General features: G+C 44.1%; 1 protein-coding gene across 1 annotated transcript; it reads right to left on the bottom strand.

Annotated features, from left to right (window-relative positions):
- Positions 1 to 1,105: 1,105 nt before the first annotated feature.
- LOC101788123 (uncharacterized) lies at positions 1,106 to 6,747 on the bottom strand. The gene is given in 2 exon segments (XM_063260838.1): positions 1,106 to 5,697; positions 5,782 to 6,747. Coding segments are annotated over 2 exon segments (5,064 nt in total). The 5' UTR covers positions 6,288 to 6,747; the 3' UTR covers positions 1,106 to 1,139.
- Between the last annotated feature and the right edge of the window lie 15,058 nt (positions 6,748 to 21,805).

Consider the following 21,805-nt stretch of genomic DNA (forward strand, 5'->3'; position numbering starts at 1 on the left):
GGGGTGAGCCCTGTAGTACATAACCAGAATGTCCCAGTAGGAGGGATGAGGTATTGGTTCCTGGGGAAGGAGCGGGTATGTGTGAGGCAACGATGGCGTAGGTTTGTAGGCCAATTATCAAGTGTCCCTATACAGGTTCCTCGGCTAGCGAGGTCAGGTAAAGGTAGGGTGTGGAACACATGATCCCAGTCGCACTGATCGGGATTAGGAGTCAGCATATAGGAGTCATTTAGAGCAGTCCCCTCATAATATGGAGGGTTAGCATTTAGACATAACCAACAAGCTTGGGCTAGGTCTGGATGGGTAAGATTGAGGGCTTTATGAGCCCCAAGTATAAGACTGAGGAGGGAGTTCACGGTTGGGGGGACGAGTCCCGACTCAGGGGGATTAGTTAAATACCCGGAGGGGATGTGAGGTGAGACTATGGGCACTTGGCTTTGGGTAGTCACAGGCATGGGGGATGAGGGCCCCCTAGCTGTTGTTGGAGAAGGTGTGGACAGCAGTGGCTCTGTCTTTAGTTTCTTTTTAATTAAAATGAGCCCTCCTGTGTCTGGTCCACTCATATAGTATCTAAATCCCCAGATTCTTCCTGTCGTCCAAGATTGGTCCTCGGGGGTGAGGACCTCGAGTTGTAAATGTCGGCAATTACCTGGTCCTCCGTCATAGGAGTGGAGGCTCCTCTTTGACAGTGGCAAAGGGCCTTTATGTTGACCTCCCCCTGTTGCTGACAAGCTAAGGTGCCGGTCCTTTATTGAGGGGTCCATGCTGTGGCCATCGTTTCACATCCCCAGTAGGCACAATAGTATTCGCCTGGGGAATTGCAATAACTCCTTCCTTCCACAGACGCGGGACATAGATATATTTCCGGGGGGTGGTCAACGTTAGGGTTAAGTGGAACAATATCACAGGAATAGAAACTAAAGGTTGGATGGCCTGAACCTGTCCACTTATCAACCTCTTTTGGGCTGTCCCATCGGCTTAATGTCCAGACCCAAGGGCGGTGGGGGTTCGCTATTGTAGGGGTGACTAACACTAACATTAACATGAGCAATTTCATTATAGCCCAGGGGGTTACAACCTGGGGTTTTTGTCGGGTTATCTCATAGTAATACATAAGGGGGGGGTGTACAGAAACAGCATTAAAGAGTCTTTCGGCTCAGCTTAAGTTTTAAGGGGTTATCAGACCGCTTGAGTTCCCAGGAGCCGTCCTCTGGCGCTGAAGCAGGCTTTAGATGTGACGCGTGTACCCAAGAGGCGACTCCGTCAACCTTTACCGCTGTAGGAGTAGTCAATAGGACCTGGTATGGTCTTTTCCAGCGAGGCTGTAGAGTCTCTTGTTGGTGGCGCCGGACGAACACAAAGTCTCCCACCTGGTACGGATGTGGCGCGGGGAACTCACTGGGAGCATAGGCCGAGGCTAGCTGCGTCCACACGTCCCTCTGTAGATTGTCAAGGGCGATGAGCCTGTCAGACAGGGAGGTTGGCAACAAGGCAGCATGCTCAGTTAGGGGAGTGAGATCTCGAATGGGGGGTGGAGTGCCAAAAAGGATTTCGAAGGGAGTAAGGTTAGGGGGTTTGGTAGACGGGGTGTTTCGCGCGCGAAAAAGGGCATACGGCAGGAGCATCGTCCAATCTTTTAAGCCAGTCTCATGAGCCAATTTAGTGAGGGTCTCCTTAATAGTTCTATTCATTCTTTCTACCTGCCCTGAACTTTGGGGTCTATAAGCACAATGCAATTTCCAATCAATCCCCAATATGTTGGCCAGTCCCTGACTTACCTTAGCCACAAACGCCGGTCCATTATCAGACCCTATTACCTTTGGCAATCCGAACCGGGGAAATATTTCTTCCATCAATTTTTTAGTTACCACGGCAGCGGTTTCCTTTTTGGTAGGAAAAGCCTCAGTCCATCCAGAAAAGGTGTCTACAAAAACTAGCAGATATTTTAGTCCACATCGGGCAGGCTTAACTTCTGTAAAGTCCACTTCCCAGTATTGTCCAGGTCTGGTGCCGCGTAGCCTTTTGCCGGGGGCCAACTTGGCAGGGTAGGCATTGGTCAATTGACATGCCTCACAATTAGCCACCACCCGATTGGCGACCTGACGTATGGCAGTGGGGGATACCCCTGGGAAGTCTTGGCGTTGGGCCAGTAGGCTTAGCTTTTTAGCTCCCAAATGAGTGAGCCGGTGGGCCTGTTGTATGTAAGCAGTCAAATCAGGTGTTTCAGGGGTTTGGTTAATCTGAGCTTTCTCCTTTTGAGGAGAATCTTTGACATCAGTCACCAACATCTGTGAGTCTCCCATGGCTGCAGATTTTGCTGCCTGATCGGCCAGGTTGTTTCCCCTTGTGACGGGATCAGTCCCTTTCTGGTGACTGTTACAGTGTATTATCGCCACCTTCTGGGGCAACATAACTGCAGCGAGCAACTGGAGGATTTCCTGTTTGTGTTTTATTTCTTTTCCTGCGGAGGTCAGAAGCCCCCGCTGGCGGTATATGGCCCCGTGGATGTGGGCCGTTGCAAAAGCATATCGGCTATCCGTGTAAATGTTCGCTCGCTTTCCTTTAGCGAGCTCCAGAGCCTTAGTCAAAGCAATCAGTTCGGCCTTTTGGGCCGAGGACCCGTCCTCTAGTCTGGCTGTCCATATAATATTGGAATAATCAGTCACAGCCGCCCCCGCATACCGCTTACCTTGAATCAAAAAGCTACTCCCGTCAGTGAAGTAGGTCACCTCTGCATTGGGTAAGGGGCAATCCAATAAGTCCGGTCGTACTCCGGCCTCTTCTGCCAAGACGTCCTGGCAGGTATGGAGGACGGGTTCCGAAGCTTCTTCCGGCAGCAGAGTCGCTGGGTTGAGAGTCACCGGGGGTCCAAAAGTTATCTTGTCCTTGTTGAGCAAGAGGCTCTGATAATGAGTAACTCTGGCATTTGAGAGCCACCTGTCTGGAGGCTGGCGGATGATGCTTTCTAGCGTGTGCGGGGCAATGATTGTTATTTTCTGTCCCAAAGTCAATTTGTCAGCGTCTTTAATGAGCAAGGCAGCTGCTGCGATGGCCTTTAGGCAGGGTGGCCACCCGCTTGCCACAGTGTCCAATCTTTTTGAGAGGTAAGCCACCGGACGCCTCCATGGCCCAAAGGCCTGGGTCAGCACTCCTCTCGCTATTCCTTTTTTTTCTTCCATGAAGAGAGTAAAGGGCTTATCCACATTAGGAAGAGCCAGGGCCGGAGCGGACAGGAGAGCCCGCTTGATGGCATCAAAGGCCTGCTGGTGATCTTTTTTCCAGATAAAGGGAGATCCCCCCTTCAGTAACGGATATAGGGGAGCTGCCAAAGTGGCGAATCCGGGGATCCATAACCGGCAAAACCCCGCAGTGCCCAGGAACTCTCGTAATTGTTTTTGACTCTTTGGAGGGGGAATCTGGACCACAGTCTGTTTTCTGGCCTCAGTGAGCCACCTTTTTCCCCCTTTTAAGGAGTAGCCCAGAAAAATTACCTCTCGCTTACAAATTTGAGCCTTTTTTGCTGATGCCCTATACCCCAGGATAGCCAACTCACGTAAAAGGTCCTGAGTTCCGCTTGTGCAGTCACCCTCAGAGTCCGCAGCCAGCAGCAAGTCATCTACATATTGAAGAAGGGTGAGGCTTGGGTGTTGAGCCCGAAAGGGGGCTAAATCCTTATGTAGGGCTTCATCAAAGATGGTTGGGCTGTTTTTGAAGCCCTGTGGGAGGCACGTCCAGGTTAGTTGTCCGGCGGACCCAGTCTCAGGGTCCGTCCATTCAAATGCAAATAAGGGCTGGCTATCTTTGTGTAAAGGCAAACAGAAAAAGGCATCCTTTAAATCTAGAACAGTATACCAAGTTCTTGACGGATTTAACTCGCTGAGGAGATTATAGGGATTGGGTACGGTGGGGTGAATGTCTTCTACCCTGCTATTGACCTCCCTTAGGTCCTGTACCGGTCTGTAGTCATTCGTCCCGGGCTTTTTGACCGGGAGTAACGGAGTATTCCATGCAGACCGACAAGGAGTTAATACCCCTTGGTCTAAAAGTCTCTGTATGTGCACCTTAATCCCTAGGTGAGCTTCTCTATTAATGGGATATTGCTTGACCCGAATAGGGGAGGCAGTGGTTTTTAAAGTAACCACTACAGGCGGTTGCTGGCTTGCCGGCCCAAGTCCAGCCGTCTCGGCCCAGGATTCTTTAAAATCAGTTAGCCAGGCTGGGGCGATAGGCTGGGGATCCTGGTGGTCGTAGAGCCTATATTCATCTTCCAGTTTTAGAGATAACACCGTAACCATAGGTTGCCCAACCTTTGGGTTACGGAATGTTACTTGAGGTCCTTGGGGCTCAAAGGAAATCTTTGCCCCCAGTTTGGTTAATAAGTCCCGTCCCAGGAGGGGAGCAGGACATTCGGGAATAACCAGAAAGGAGTGTTTTACTTTTCCCTTGCCTAAGTCAACTGTGCGCTCAGTGGTCCACGAGCGATATTTGCTCCCGTTAGCCCCTTGAACTAATGATTTCTTAGTTGAAAGGGCCCCTAAGGGGGCTTGTAAGGCCGAATAAACAGCTCCCGTATCGACCTCGAATTCCACGGGAGTCCCCTCCACTTTAAATATTACCCTGAGCTCGGGGAGGGGATCCGAGCCCCGAAGTCCCTAGTCTTCTTCATCTAGGGCGAGCATGGGGGCTCGGGATCGCTGTGAGGACTGCCTTTCTCGTTCTTCTTTGGCCCGTTTCTTTTTTAACTTTTCACAGTCTTTGATCAGGTGTCCTTTTTCCTTACAATATGCACATTGGTCAGGGTCTAATGGAGGGCGAGTGGGCTTTCCCTTTCCTGGCTCAGGTTTTCCCTGAATAACTGTGGCCAACATCTTAGTTAATTCCTTGTTTCGTCTTTTGTCCCTAGCTAATTCTTTCTCTTCCTCTGTCTCCCGCTTATAGTAGACTTTTTCAGCTTCCTTAACAAGATCCCTCAGAGTCAGGTCTTGGAGACCATCTAGCCTTTGGAGCTTACGTCTTATATCAGGGGCCGATTGTCCTATAAAGGCCATAGCTATCGAGCCTTGTCGGCCTTCCTCCTCAGGGTTAAAAGGCGTATATCGCCGGTAAGCTTCCATCAGGCGTTCTAGAAAAACTGAGGGAGTCTCAGCAGGTCCTTGGGTAACTTCTCTTACCTTGGCCAGATTAGTGGGGCGCCTTGCGGCCGCCCGGAGACCTGCCATTAGAGTCTGGCGATAGATAGAAAGATGCTGCCTACCAGCAGGTGAGTTGGGGTCCCAGTTGGGGCGCTTTAAGGGGAAGAAGTCATCGATCCGGTCTGGTCTCTGGGTGGGTCTGCCATCCTCTCCGGGAACAGCTTTCCGGGCTTCCAGGAGGATGCGGTCTCTTTCCTCGGTGGTGAACAAGACCCCTAGGAGCTGTTGACAGTCGTCCCATGTGGGTTGGTGGGAGAACATAACAGAATCCATTAGACCTGTTAGCTTAGAAGGATCATCAGAAAAAGGAGGGTTATTGTTTTTCCAGTTATAGAGATCTGAGGTAGAAAAAGGCCAGTACTGTAAAGCGGGCATCTGCCCTCCATCTGTCCCATCGTCTATCATGGGCCCATAGGGACGGAGAGGGAGGGTAATGACTGGATCCTCAGGCCGTAGCTTGCTCCGAGTGTTCTGGGCTGGGCCCGTGGGCCCCGGAGGAGTGGGCTCGGGGCAAGCCATCGCAGGGAGTGGGGGATATAGAGGGGACGTGGGTATCGGAGGAGGAGAGGAATTTAGCTCAGGTGAAGAGGGGGCTGACGGAGAAGCAGCACTCGATTCGGACGAGGAGGCTGGAGGAGAGAGTGGGTACGGAGGAGGTTGAGTCAGCTGGGAAGGGGGAGGCTGGTCATAGTCGAGTAAGGGTAGATCAGGCTGAGACTCGGGCAGGACCGGAGCCGAAGTGGGAGGTCCTTTCAGAGCTAAAAGCTTTGGTACAGATGAGTCAGAAGGGGGAAGAAAGGATTTTACCCCTAATGGGGGTTCCTCCCTGAGGTCCTGCCATACCAGGATGTAAGCGACCTGATCAGGGTGCCCCCTTTGTCCGGGGCGGAAGATGACGTCCTTAACTGCTAGAATGAGGGGCAGATGAAAAGTCCCCTCTGGTGGCCATCCCACAGAGAAAGTAGGCCACTCAGTCGAGCAGAAATCCTGCCACTTACTCTTCTTGACCTGCAAGGAGAGATCGTGAGCCCTCTTCCGCACCTCCGACCAATGGTCGAGGGTGAGGGACAATGGGGATGAGGTCGACTGTCCCATGATGTTCTATTGTCACAGGGCGGTTAACGCAAGCGCGGTACAACAAATAACCAAGCACAGCACCCACGACACACAAAACAATCAGGCCGGCCACCTCATTCACATGCATACGCATCAGTTTCACTCCAAATGAGACACCTTACAGGGTGTCTCCAGATTGGCCCGGGCGGACCACAGACTGGGAATCGAAATCCCCCAGATGAGTCACCTCAAAGGGTGTCTCCAAATTGGCCCAGACGGACCACAGATTGGGAATCGAAATTCCCCAAATCGATAGGGAGGCCCTATCGCAGACGGTGAACCACGGAAACCGTGTGGGGCGTCCCCCAGTCACCAGGGAACAGAGTACGAAACAGATAACAAAAATTGCCCCTAGATCGGAGCCGTATGGCTCGGGGCGTAAACACCGGTGGTATGAAAAGCGACCAGTCGTACTCACCCGTAGAGCCGTTGGGGTCACCTCCCGTGAGACGTGCCAATCTCGCTGGGGCCTCCACGATGTTAGGGCCAACGCCGCAGGGAAAGAGACCCCAAGGACTCAGCTCTTGGTGAGGAAAAGAAAGTTTATTTCCATGCGCATGGGGTCCCTCAGGCAAACGTGTGCGGAGGGGCCCCGAGGGGAATTTGTGTAGGGTTTTTAAAGGTACACGCAGGAGGCAAGTAAGTTTACAGAAGCAAATCGCATTGGTTAATTTTGAGCGGCGCAGGACCTGGCTAATGCTGATTTGAGGGTCTGGGGCTGAGTAACCATGGAGACCGAGGGTCTTGGGTTGACCTTAGAGTGCCAGGTGTTCCCTGGTCCTGTTTATACAGTACATTCTTTTGCTTATCTCTATCTTTACAGAGAACAGAACATCTAGTGGTTAATGACTAGCAGAGACATTCCTTTTGGCCCTGCTCTGACTATCTCCTGGGAAAGGTTTAGGGAGTGAAGCATTCTTTACTGCTCTGTTCTGATAGCTCTGGGAAGTTAGGGAGTCAACCCTTTCATTCCCTGCTCTGGGGAGTTAGAGAGTTAACCCTTTTATTCCCCGCTCTGGGGAGTTAGAGAGTTAACCCTTTCATTCCCCGCTCTGGGGAGGGGGTTGTAGCAGGGGGGGTCGACTCTCACAGTCATAGGCTGGAGGACTCAGTATTTTCTGACAGCAATCAAGAAAAACGTTGTTAGTCAGGCTAGTGGCAGAGCTCAGTACTCGAGCACATGCCCAGCATGCATGAAGCCTAGGAAGGGACAGAGGGAAGGAGGGAAGGAGGAAAGGAGCGAGAGAGAAAGCAGGGAGAGAGGGAAGGAGGGAGGAGGAAGGAAGGGAAGGGAAGGGAAGGGAAGGGAAGGGAAGGGAAGGGAAGGGAAGGGAAGGGAAGGAAGGGAAGGGAAGGAGGAAAGACAAAGAAAGGAGTAAGCAAGCTAATAAACATGCAAGTCTATGTGGACACACATTTTCCCGTAATGCTGAGTCCTTTGCTCGTACATTTATCACAATCTGTGCTTTATCTTTCTATTTTTTTCTAAAATAACTCCTTAAAGGAGGAAATTTTGGCCAGGTGTGGGCCACTGGGGCATGATGGTACATGCCTGTAATCCCAACATTCAAGAGGCTGAGGCAGAAAGATCATGTGTTTAAAGCCAGCCTGGGCTACACAAACGAATTCAAGACCAGCGTGTACTACATGCGAGATCCTGTCTGAAAAAAAAAAAAATAGGAGGGGGGAATTTTGAAATTTCTATGACATAAAATAAATCTGATTTTTTAAAATTACACTAGAATACTATAGATATATTTTTTCAGTGCTGGGACTCAAACCCAATGCCTCATGCATCTATTCTAACTCTGAATTACATGCCCAAGCTTTAGAATACTATTTTCACCAATCAGACTTACAATGAAAAAAGTTTAATAAAGCTATGTAGTTGGAGGTGTAGGAAAACAATCCTTTACAGATATTGCTTGTGAAAGTATAGATTTATAGCAATCTCTGTGGAAAGTATTTGGCAAAAGCTATTGAATTTACAAACATATATGTTTTGACCTAGTGATTTCATTTCCAAGTATTTAACTCACAAATATTACTACACATATGTTATATGACCTATGTACAGTGCTATTCATTGTGGCTTCATTTGTAAGCATAAAATACTGGAAACAATCTTAAAGTCTGTCAGTAAGAGACTGAGAAAAAATTAAGAAATACATACTAGAGCACATTGCATCATTTAAAAATAATATATTTAGAAAGATGTTCAAGGTATACTGTTACAGCAAAAAAGAAAATAAGTTGTGTGACAGTTTGCATATTGTGTATGTGTGTGTGTTTTTAAAAAAGATCTGGTTTTTAAAATATACATCAAAATTTTGAGGTTATACAAGAAAATGCTACAGAGATTATAAATCAATTGAGGTAGACCAAGCACAAAGCAGGGTTTTACTTTTCATTTTGTATCTATTTGGGAGGAAAAACTGGTTCCATTAGTTGATGGGGCTAAAACCAAGAAGCAAAAACAGAAGAGTAACTGTAATTTCTGTTCTGCTTATTCAGGTGGGTTACGAGTTGGAGCAAAAAGCACCATGCAAGAAAGACATCAGTACAGAGATACCCGTAAACGCAGGGACTTGGTTTTTGCTCTAACTGAAGACACTAAACCTAAAAGCAGCAGCAAGGGTGGTTACTAAGAACAGGGCAGATGCGGCCCTGGCTCTCTGCAGGCCTGCCAAGGACCACAGACAGAGAACTCACTTCCCCGGCAGAGTTCTCTGAGACCTGTGACAGGGCTACATTCTCCCAAACCATCAACTGTTTTAGCCTCAATGATCGCCACAGTTTGGATATTGAACGACTTCCAAAGGTCCATGTAAGAGGGCCTGGTTCCATCTCCTAGAGTGATGCTATTGGGAGATGGCACCTAGTGGGAACTCCTTGAGTCTTTGGATGCAGTCTCAAAAGAAACTGAAGGATCCTGGCCTGTTTCTCTTGCACTCTTTTGCTTACTGGCCATGAGATGTGTCATTTGCCCTGGCCTGGGCTCCATGCCATTATCGACCACCTCCTTCACTCCAATTATGGACTAAAAAGGAACTCTAAAATCTACAAGTCCAAATTAACCCTTTCTCTTTATGAGTTAATGATCTCAGGTATTTTGTTATGGTGATGGGAAACTAACACACTCATCACGCTTAAGAATTCAAACTAACAATTGTGAATTTCCACTTAAGAAAGTTTAACAAGGGATCTACTAGTTTTTTTAACCAAATCCTACCAAGGTCCTACTGTCACCTAGCAGAAGACTAAGAAGTCATTGCCAAATGCCCTGAATAGTAAGGCAGTTTCCAGCTTCCCGGTGTTTCAGAAAGTGCTTCTCTCCCACTCTTAGAACAGAACAGATAGGCTAAGAGTGAAAAGAAACTGAAAATGAGAAGTATAAAATGTCTGCACACCTCTGCTCATTTTCCTTATCGGCTTGAAAACACCATTTCCAAATATGTAGCTTCTTTGGTTTATGTTTTAACTTTTAAGTATATCTTATTTGAGACTCTACCAATCATTCAGGTTTCCCCAGGATGTTCTCCATTTAGCACTGAAAATCCTGCATCCTGGGAAACCCAAGACTCCAGTCAGAACAGCGATCATCCCGTTTGCCCCTGAATTTCATTGCACTGTAAATTCAAATCCGACTCCAAGACACTTCTGCTCCTTTCATTTTGCTTTATTTCTTTTTTTACTTTTTTTTAAATTGATACCAGGGATTAAACTCATGACCGTCTGCTTGCTTTTCACAGGTTTAGTAACCAGTTCCTGGTTACTAAACACGCATTTTTTAAAAGTCAAACTGCAAAATCAAATATAAATGGGAAATTCATACATGATCACACATAGAATGCACATCATTGCTTTTCTGTGAGTTTAAGAATATCGACAGAAGACATCAAGAAGACAACAATTCGGAATTCTCTAAAAGGAAAAAGGAACTAGGAAGGAGGAAAAGGAAAGGAAAGAAGGAAAAGAGAGAAAACGCAAGGTAGCTATACTATTAGATGGAAAGGAGAGTTCACGCTAACATCGATTGGAAAATCTATGTCCATACCTTGTACTCTGAGTAATTATTTTGAAGATGACAACATACAATGTATTGACTACTGTTATTCTCCTATTATTTTGTTATGAAGTTCTGTTTTACTTTTTTTCAATAAATTTTTTAAAGAGACCACAATATTTACAAGGTCAAAAATGGTCAGTGAGTCCCCGACTTATGGACATTTGAGTTCTGAGCTTTCCCAGATGTGAACGGTTTACAAACGGTTTACAAACGTCACTAGTGGGGAACAAACCAACCATAGACCAGCTTCACCATAGCCGGCCGCAGGGAAGCGAGAGGACCGCCAGGAGCGCGGAGCACTGCGCGCTGTTCTTGTGTCCGGCCCGGTGAGATTCACTTTGTCAGATTTAGGAACTCAGAACAGATCTGCGTTGAGTCCTGAAAATATGCTTGTGTTTACCTCTCTGGCACACTAGATGGCAGACCTGAGCGCTACATCCTTCTCTCCTGCCTTCTCAAGATTCTGAATTGAGTTAGACTTTTCTCAGTTCAAAGTCATAAATCAGAAATGTCCTTAGAGTGACCTATGGATGTAAATTACCAGAATTTATCATCTGCTGTTACATATGTGGGATCTTTCCTGATGTCCTGCCTCAGAGAGTCATTTATTAAGTGTGTTCAAAAGAACTTTTTCCTTTGAGGCCCCACAATGTGGTCACTGCAGTGGAAAACCTGTTTCCCATGCTTCACGACACACCACTCTCTGGGCAAGGGATGAAGATAAAGAACACTTTGAGAAGCAAAAGGAAAGAGCTGGGTAATGCATTCCATGTCTTAACCTGTGTAACAGCCTCTCAAATGCATATGCAAATTTAGAGGTTAAAAAAAACACATTTCAGAAGTCCCTGCCTCTCTTGATCTTCTAAGTCATCAACCCTGAGTAATACCAGTCCAGACGTATCTGTCCTGGGAACAGAGGGTTATGTCTTTCCATCTGTCCTGTGGAATCCCAGTTCCCACACTTCAGTGATACCAGAGTGAGAAAGACAAAGCGCAGACAGCGTCTTCCTTTCTAGTCTCTAAGTGATCTTGCACAACATCAGACTGCTTGTAGGTAAAAAAGAACTTTAAGTTTGCTAAGAAATACCCGGTCACTAAGTGCCGTCTTTCAAATCTCTGCCCCTACTCCCTTCTGCGATCCATGGTGGCTTCTTGAAAGGGGGTTCTTCCAGGAGATCTTGGGGTGCTCCCCAGTTCTTGCTGGCCTCAGAGATAAGAGTGTATATTCTGCACCAGGTGGGGCTCGCCCCTGGAACATCCACAGCTGGCATCCATTCTCTCCCCATCCCTTCAGGCCCTGTAGGCCTCCCTGCTGGTTTAACAACACAGGCTTTGGCTTTTAGAGCAGCTGAACCCAGTCAAAGCTTTGATTGCTGTCCAAATGGTCCACCCGGAGCCTTTAGTTTCAGGGCTACCTTTCCCTCACTGCAGGCACCTGCAGCCTTCCTCACCCTTTGGAAGTCAGGGGGACAGGACCCCCACGGTGCCTTTTACCGCATATTGGAGATAGAGGAGTCTCCGGGAACTGAAACTCAGGTCTTCTTCTGCCCCACCAAGTCACACCCTAAATTTGACCAGCATGGGCTGCAGCTGTGCCTGGAAGGCCAAATAGGTAGAAGGCAAGAACTTCTCTACACTCGGCTTTAATACTTAGTACTAATAATTAGTACTCGCACACAGGAAGAAAAACTGGAATATATATTTCCATTTTTTAAATTTTATTTTGAAGGTAGTAAAAATACAACAAAACAACACAGAACAAAGCCAATGAAGACAATGCAGTGAGATTGGCAAAGAACTCCACAGCAGGATACCGGAATAACAGTAACAGGTACTATGGTATATCTCCTGATCTTCACAATAGTTGTCCAGTCACTTAGGTATAGTGAAATCAAACCAAAAACAAAACATTATAAAACCATTTGAAAGAGAGTATTAAACAGAGCAAAACAAACATAACAAAACAGTGAAAACAACCTTTGCCTTCTAACAGAAGATAGAAGGAAATCCCCCATATTTGCTATATTGCATATGGTCATCTTCCCAAGCTGCTGGGGGAGGGAGTTTGATTCTCAGCCAGCGCACCAGTAGGTTCACAGGAACCGCAGGTTCTCCTCCTGGCCTGCGCTGGGGGTGCTTACCAAGAGGGCAGGCAAATAAGCTGCCTAAACCCCACCATGGCCAGATCTTGAGAGCGCTGGTTCTCCTCTTAGCCCACACCAGGGGCACTTACCCCATATTTCCATTTTGGTTGGACTGAATTATCGACCCAAAATATAAATAAAATCAAGTTAGTCGCCAAATCCCCTTAGATAATAAAGGACAACACAGGGGTTGAAGAATATTAAAGCAGCTACAATTGGCAGCAAACACAAAATGACTGTAAGAGAAAGTCACTGATGGCAAAATCATCACCTCCACATGGCAGAACCCACTTTGGTAGAAAGCATGAGAGAAGGTATATTGTTAATAACAGTTAATAGAAAGTTGCTTCAGCTGTAAGTTTTACAATCAAAACCTCCAAGTCGAAAAGGACTTATCATTCCTGTTTTCCCCCCATGTGACAGTTGCTATCCTTGCTCCATTAAGTAGACAGGCCAATGTGGCAATCTGCTGGGTGAGGTGGTATTAACCTCTCTGACATTATTTTTACTTACCCAGGGGCTCTTGTTTCTTCAGTTAATGTGGATTTACTCTTAATATTTCCAGGCTTCCAAAAGACATGATTATAGGTGCCATCCAACCCTTGAGTACAATTAGACTCCACTACAAAGCTCTAGAAAATCAATGTCCGTCCCAAAGATATATAAGATTAAAGTTTAAAAATAGATCTATCTGGAGGATATAAGTATAGTTTCCATCTAGGTATTACCAAAGCAATACCATTTTTAAATGATCTAAGCATTTGGGGGCCCACTTTTTCAGGGTTTCGGTTTCATAAAAGCCACTGTGGTTTAATTGTTATGACATCTTTAATCATCGCTTTACAAACCTTGAATGTCTCACAGGGCTTCTTGGAGCCACAAAGTGGAAAACAGAACAGGGAATAGCAGTGGTCGCTCATAATTCATTACACTCATGATTGTTCAAGAAGCCTGGCCAGAATGCCTTGCAAGGTAAAATAGGGGGTGCCATTCCCTACAGTCTGCGGTTTTTCAGAGGAAGATTCAAGTCTGGTTGGAACATTTCCCCTGGGCAGCCTAAGGCTCTCCTACAGTGCTTCAGAGACCTTGTCAGAACCCAGAGGGACCAGTATATGGGTAACTGGCTTACAGTGATTCTGAAAGAGGGCCTTGCTATTGCAAAAGTCTTTCTCTGAAGCCTTGAATCACAGCAGAGAGATAAACAAGCCAGTGTGAACCAACACCAACGCCGTATATTTTGAGCCCCTTAAAGATCATTTGGGCTATAAAGGCATTTAAAATAGGCTACATGTAAAATACCCTAATTGAGTTTATTTTAGACATAAGGATAATAACTAGAATACCAGAGGCACACACACACACACAAGGCAGTTCTTCTCAGGCCTGACCACACATTTGAATGAATGGGGAATTTTTAAAAAATAACTAAATAAAATCAGGGAACCCAACTCAAAAGGTTCTAATTTAATTGATCTGGAATGGGGCCCATAAATTGGTGCTTTTTAAATTTCTCTGGTGATTCTAATGTGCAGTGGAGACTGACAATCACTGTATTACAAATATGCACAAAGATCACATACAGCCAGAAGGCAGAGATGCAGAGATCCTTCCCACAGGAGCCAGTGAAGTAGAAGTTGTTTACTTGTAAAAATTAATGAAAGCCATTGTATCTCTGTGTCTACAATTATATTACCATTTGCTTTGATAGCAGTATTTCTATAAGCATTACTAGAAGGATTATTTAAACTGGAAATTCCAGGTTTTCCCATCTAGTTCTATTCAGTAAGTCTATAGGCCACCTAGGAATCTTAGGAATCCCTGAAGGCAATAAGCATGCCAGGGACTTAGAAAGTTTGGTAACCCCTACTCTAGAATCTAAATTGTTAGAGCAACCTCTTAACTCCCATTTTAGAATCTCACCCAGCTTCAGTCCACTATGTATATCATTTCTAGAACAATCTTCCAAGTTTCTTTAACCACTATTCCACTCTCTATTGGCTGGCAGGTTCTTCAGTCATTTAATTAACTGGTATCTTTTTGGTCGAATTCCCTTTTCCACTGAAAGCATGGGAACTGGGTGCAAGCATTGAGGAGGCTCAGTATGGTCTAGAGATCACAGAACATGGGGGAAATGACAATCCAGTAACAGCATGAATAGTAAGGAGATGGAGCTATATTTGGAGGCAGAAGAGAAATGCAACTAAAAAGCCTGTTTGAAGCATGCTGAGCCCCAAGGCCTATTTGTGCACCTGTTGGGAAGACGGGATAAGAACAAGAACAATGTTCGCATGCTTACATGCTAAGCCCTGTACACACATGAGCTCATTTAGTTAACCTGCATTCTCCGTGAGGTCTATTCTACAGTTGTCCTGGTTGACACAGGGAAGACATAGATATTCAGCCAATTAATAGAAAATTGTTAAGTAATACAGAGCAAAGATGCAAGCCCAGGGCCGGCAGGCTTAAAGCCACCACACAATACTGCCTCCCACTCACAGCAAACAGAAGGACAGGTTCAGGAAAGATGCTCACTCCCTCTCAAGCACACCCACTTGCAGGTGAGGCACCAGTGACCTCGAGAGACTCGAGGCAAGAGTCTAGCAGCTCAGGGATGCTTCCAGGTACCAGCTCATCCTTCCTTAACCTGTTTGTTGAGAAGTTTTGTTCTCCTGAGCTTGTTCTTTAAAATTGATAAACAAAAATATGTGATTGGATGCAGTTTACAGAAAAAATGACTTTATTCTCCAGTGTGAGATGTCTGTTAAAATCATCTTCACCAGCAAACTATAGCAAGATTATTGGTACCTAATGTAGGCTCTGTTCTGCTTTACACCGGTTTCTCACCACACTTCTGAAGAATAATGCCGTTGCACTAGGTGTGTTCAAAGGGTTGGGGAGTTAGCTCAGCAGTGCAAGCCTTACCTGGCAAGTGCAAGGTCATGAGTTCGATCCCCGGTACAAAAAAAAAAAAAAAAAAAAAAAAAAAGCGGTTCAAGGGATATAATAATAACAACAGCAGCGGCAGCAGCACCAATAATAAGGCAACCAAAAACCAAACTGGTTTCTCTATTCTTATGATGTATACAAAAGGTAGGAAATCCTTTAAGAAATAAGACTATGGAAAACGAATGGGCTTGGAGCCTGTCTTGTTGCTGAGACAAAATACCTGACACCAAACATGAAAGAAGGAAAGATTTATCTCTTACAATTTTGGAGGTTTCAGTCCATACTCAGCTGGCTCCAAGTGGCTGGGTGGCACGGCAGCTGCCATTCATGGCTAGCTGCAAATGGCAAGGCACAAACCCACAAGACGGAGAGACACACCTTCTTCCCGCCATTACATGGTATGCTGGCTCCACGCCTAGGCAGATGTAGCACTCACACCACCAATCGGAGCTCTAGACAACTAATCACTCACAAACACTAGTTTTGCTCAAGTCCATAATTCATGATGTTTGGGGGCCACTGGCATAAATGATGGGAGCCCAAAGGATGAAGGTCTTCCTCATTGTGAGCCATGTGGCCTGGATTAACTACTTCCTCTCTCTAAACGGTGAGCCTTAATCTTTAAAGTAAGAATAACATTACCTAAAACAGATCAACAAGCTATGACCACCTGCCAAATCCAGCCCTCTAGACTGTTCTTTAAAACCTACCCTTCAGAGAAGAAAATCTTTGCATTTTTTAAAGTTTATAAAAAGGAAAAAGAATATCCGGCAGATATCACATGTGGCCTGCAAAACCTAAAATAGTTATTATCTGGCTCTTTATAGAAAAAAAATTGCCAGTTCTTGACCTAACACCAAAAACTGTTTAGTTCATCATAAAAAAAAAAAAAATCCAAGATGAAATGCAGAATCTATATTTCAAAGTAGAGTCTTGGAGCCAAACTTAAGGGTACACATCTGTAGTCCCAGCCACTCAGGAGGCTAAGGCAGGAGGATCACTGAGCCTAGGAATTTAGAGCCAGCCTGACCAACATAGCGAGGTCCCATCTCTTAAAATAAAGGGACTAGGCTATCTCACTAGATCCCAAGCAAGCTCTCACCACTTGAAACTCAAGTTTGTGCTTTAGCAAAATTGCAAATGCTCAGAATATCTCTAAAATGAGAAATACTTCAAAGCAAACATTCCTGTGAAAAGCAAAGATCTACTCCATCTTGAAGCACCTGAAATACATATGATGCAGTGTAAAGGTTTTAAAACCGAGGACATGGAATTCACTGCCCTCTAAAATGTCACACAGAAGCATAAACAATAGAATAAGTGAACCCTGGCTCTGTTCTGGAGAGAAGGTGAAGGATACGATGAGAGGAGTCTTCCTTTGACCTTAGCTTTACCACTGCTGTCCTCCTGAGGAAGCAGACAGCTCTTCCCCAAGAGCTCTTGAAAGCCACAAAGAACACACATTCTCTCTCTCTCTCTCTCTCTCTCTCTCTCTCTCTCTCTCTCTGTCTCTGTGTGTGTGTAATTTCAGAATTAGAGAAAAATTATTTACAGTAATGTAAAAAGTATGAAACCAATGCCACGCTACATAAGGAGGTAACTACATTATGAAAGTTTGAAAGCCCCTTCATCATTAACCTGGAGTTAGTTAAGTGGGTCAGCCAGAATTCCAGAGCAGCCAGAATTGCTTGATCCCCCACTTCAACCCCAACCCAACCCAACCCAGCCCCTTCCCTGTTTCTGGTTAAGGAATTTGTCCCAGTCACAGGAAAATGTGACTTCCATCCAAAATCTAGGAGGAAGAAAACAAAAACAACTCTGCTATAAAACAGAAAGGAAAGTGAGTCTGACAGATTTATACCTTTCTGCATTTCCTGTCGCTGCTCTCTGGGGCTGGCTTTCAAAAGCAACACTTTGTTCCATGAGAAGAACCTCTGTAGCATAGCAGGCGCTCTCTGAGAAAGATCTGCCTGTCCCTTCTCATTTTTTGGATTTTTTTTTTCAATTCTGGAGCCAAAACAAGCTCCAGGTGTCCTTTATGTCCAACACTAATATGTAATATTTTCTTTCCTTTGTTTTTCTAGGACTTTACAAAAGAAAGAGAAGATGTTAGTTGTCAAAGTCCCAAGGATAGACACAAACTCAAGCAAAGTCCCAGGGGTTCTAGTTTTTGAAAAACTAGAACCATTCTCATTTGTGTGTCTGTTTAAAAATGTATGTTTTGTAAGTACATGTAAGTGATACCCCAAAGACAAATTTAGGAGATTGGAGATAGGCATGCCTGTGAGTGCAGACTGCAGCTAAGAATAAAATGATTCCGTGGGGGCAGAGGAGTGGACTAATGTATATTACATGTCAAAGTGTCTGCCAATTGCATATGTTCTTATAAAGAATTAATGTTTCACTCACATTCAATACAGTTGACTTGCACTAGCTGAAACAGACCTAGATAGCTATTTATTATCTGAATAGCTTTAACACAGCACTTTCCACCTTGCAGCTCAAGTTATTGAGTCTCACATGTGGTATTCATTAATAGAAACCCTGAGAATAATTGTCTAGATTTTAGGCATAAATTTTTGCATTAAAAATAAAAGATTTCGCCTCAGACTCAAATTCTACCACCAACACAATGGAAACAAAACCAGTTTTCTTTCCCTTTGGCCTAAAACATACATTTCGTTGGCTTTTAAAAGAGTAATTATATTCAGGAAAATCATAGTTTTTTGGCAGACAAATTTTCATTGATTTTAAGATATTCTCTATGGAAAATAATTTTTTACTTTAAAGAGAAAAAACAATGATACAAAATTTCAAAACAAGATAATAGGAAAGCAACAATGATTAGCACATTGCCTATTGTTATCTTCAAAGTAGATGCTCATATTACAAGATATAGGCATGAAAAAATGATCAAACAGTATAGGCACAGACCTTTCTTTCCAATGAACTAAGAGAAACTAGTAATGTAACAATCTTAACTGTCATATATATACATTTTTTTCTTTTTCCTTCCTTGTTTTCACCTTTCCCTCATTCTAGTGGAAAGTAATTTAGGGGAAAAAAATCAATCCCTCTTAAAAGAATTGGAGATAATAATTTCTATATTCAAAGATTCATCCCTTTCTACTTTCTTCCTCTTTCTCAGTTCTTTATCTTATTCTCTTATTTGAGAATTATAATTATATATACAGGAAAACTAACAATTTATAAAATGACTTGCTAAATTTCACTAATTAGAAAATAGTATTTGATCTTTTTCTATATAACTTAAAGTACAAGTTATATTCTATTTTCATTGTTTTATTCTTTAAAAGCAATGAAATTATAATATGAAGGATCTAAGAAAAATTTTGAGATACTATATTTTTGAGAATGAGATGTAGGGGACAATTTTTTTTTTTTTGCATGCTTTTATTTTGTTTGTTTGTTTTTACTAGGTTTTACCTCCAAAATGGAAAGATTTGGATTCTGAGTTTTTTAAGAGTCATCAGACATTGAATTGTTTATTTAAAATTTTACACCATCAGCTCTACAATAACCTAACAATTATGAAACATGAATACATATAAAATGAGCTGCAATTTCAAATCATGCACATTTGTGTCACTAAAATAAGTATATATATATATATATATATATATATATATATATATAATCTGTATTGACAAGCTGAAGATGTAGCTCAGTGGTGAAGTACTTGCCTCGTATACACAAGGCTCTAGGTTCAATCATCAGCACCATACAAAAATAAGAATTATAAAAATAAAGAGTACATTGCTTATCTTTCTTTCATTTTTTAAAATTTATGTACCAGTAGTTACATGCAAAAGAATGAAGTTGAACCCTTATTTCATACCATGTGCCAAGATGAACTCAAATTTTATCTAAATCCTAGGCAACTTTAGGTAAAACCTAAAGTTGCAAAGCTCTTAGAAGAAAACATAGGGAAATCGTCATGATACTAGATTTAGCAATGATTTCTTGAATATGACACCAAAAGCACAGAAAACAAAAGGAAAAATATAAAAATTGAATAATGTCAAAATTTAAAATTTCTGTGCACCAGGGACATATAATCAACGTAGTGAAAAAGCAAGCCACACAATGGGAGAGAATACTTGGAAAGCACATGTGAAATACATGATTAATATCCAGAATATATTTTTTAAAATCTTACAACTCTAGCCAGTTGAAGTGGTGCACATCTCTAACCCCAGCACACTGGGAGGCTGAGGCAAAAGGATTACAATTTTCTGTCCAGCTAAGCAATATAACAATTTAATGGGGCCCTGTCTCAATTTCAAAAAAGCTGCAGATGTAGCTCAGAGCAAAGGCTCTAGTTTCAATGCTCAGTATATACATACATAGAGAGAATACCTATTATAATAATGCATAACAGCAAGGGAAATAGCAAGTGTTAGCAAAAATATGGAGAAATTGGAACCCTCATATATTGCTGATAGGAATGTAAAATAGTACAGCAGCTTGGAAAATAGCATAGTGATTTTTCAAAAATGTAAACATAAAATTATTATACAATCCAGCAATTCTGCTTCTGCACGTGTATCCAAAAGAATAGAAAGCCTAGAGTCAGCTGCTCAAAGTAAGAATCCCAAGTGGATTTATAGAACTTTTGGATCTCACACTACTAAAGAAAATAAGTCACAGGGGATTTAATGAACCAACACAGAGTTTTTATTTTAACAGGGCCTGTGCTACAGCACCAAAAGGTCAGTACTCTGGGGGCAACTCTTCTAAACTGGCCCTAGAAGTGGCTGGAGTATTGTCTTAGCTACTTTTCACTGTCATTGCTGAGACAAAATACCCAACACCTAACATGAAAGAAGGAAAGGTTTATTTCTTACAGTTCTTGAAAGTTTCAGTCCATACTCAGTTGGCTCCAAGGCATCATGGCATGGTGGGTCAGTCATTCATGGCTGGCTGCCAATAGCAAGGTGCACACTGGCAAGAGAGATATAGGCACCTTCTTTCTGCTGATACGTCGTATGCTGGCTCCACCCCTGAGTAGGTGAAACACTGACATCACCAATCCAAGCACTAGACAAAGAACCAATCACAAATGTTAGATTTGGTCACGTCCATAATTGCATGAGGCCACTGACATAAACCATGACAAGTATGTTGCTTACATAGCAGCTGCAGGCCTGTGATTGGTCCAATATTGGTTTATGATTGGTTGCAGGGCTTCAGGACAGCCTCAGTTGTCATGGCAGTGATCCAGTGAGGAAGCAGAGTTGAAACTAGAGAATGTTCTGGAAGGTAAGCTGTGGGAATTGGGGATTTTACAAGGGACCCAGATCCCTCTCTTCCTGATCATATCCACACAGAGTGTCCCCTGTCTTCTCCAAAAAAGGTACCTGCAGCTTCTGAAGTAATTGGGGGAGAGGGACACCAAGCTGATAATCAAGTACACCCATGCTGCAGAGGAACAGAGGACAGTGGCCACTAAATAGCCAAGGAAGACACCAAAGCAAGTTGCACCAGTCAATTAGGGTACAGGGAAGCAAAGGGAAGCAGAGGTCATGATTGCCACCAACCAAACCACAATCCCTCCAACTGCCCAGGTGGTGCTGGGTGATGGGGAGAGGCAGGAGCTTCCAACCCTTCTCAAAGTGGTGCTCCAAGACTTTCAACACCATCACTGGTATGCTGTGCTACTCTTCTGTACTGGAGTCTCACACCCTAGAGGCGACTATTTCAACCTTTCTAGATGTAGCTTCTGAGGTTGTTAATTGGATGCAACAACTTGTGTGCACTATAGGGTACCCAGAGTTTAGTCAAATGTGATTTGTGTGGGTTCTTCAGGATGAGATTAACAGTGTAATTGGAAGACTGAATAAAGCAGACTTCCTGCCCTAACATGAAAGGGCTTCAGCCAGTCCATGGAAGATCTGAAGAGAACAGGCCAGCTTGGCAAGAGGGAACTGTTCTGCCTGGTTCAACCTTGGTAAGAGATCACCACCTTCGCTGACTTGATGAAGTAGGCAGCTGTACAGAAGAAGCCCATGTGGCAGAGGAAGGCGGGCTCCAGCTGACAGCCAGCAAAAAAGGTGGGGCCATAAAATCCCAAGGAAACGACTTCTGCCAATGCCTTAAATGTACCTGCAATCTGATCTTTCTCGAGTCAAGTCTCTGATGACAGCACAGCGTCATGCAGAACTTGGACTGAAGCCTTCAGAGACACTAAAGCACAGAGCTTTTGCTAAGCTTTGCCTAAGCTCCCATCACAGAGAAACCAAGGTAAAAATGTACCAGGGCTTAGGTCATTAGACATCTGGTAATGTGTTATGCAGCAGTGGGAAACAAGTATAATG

The sequence above is a fragment of the Cavia porcellus genome, unplaced genomic scaffold, assembly GCF_034190915.1.
Source record: "Cavia porcellus strain 051 isolate PalLab524CR breed Dunkin Hartley unplaced genomic scaffold, mCavPor4.1 scaffold_14, whole genome shotgun sequence".
In the NCBI taxonomy this organism is placed as follows: domain Eukaryota; kingdom Metazoa; phylum Chordata; class Mammalia; order Rodentia; family Caviidae; genus Cavia; species Cavia porcellus.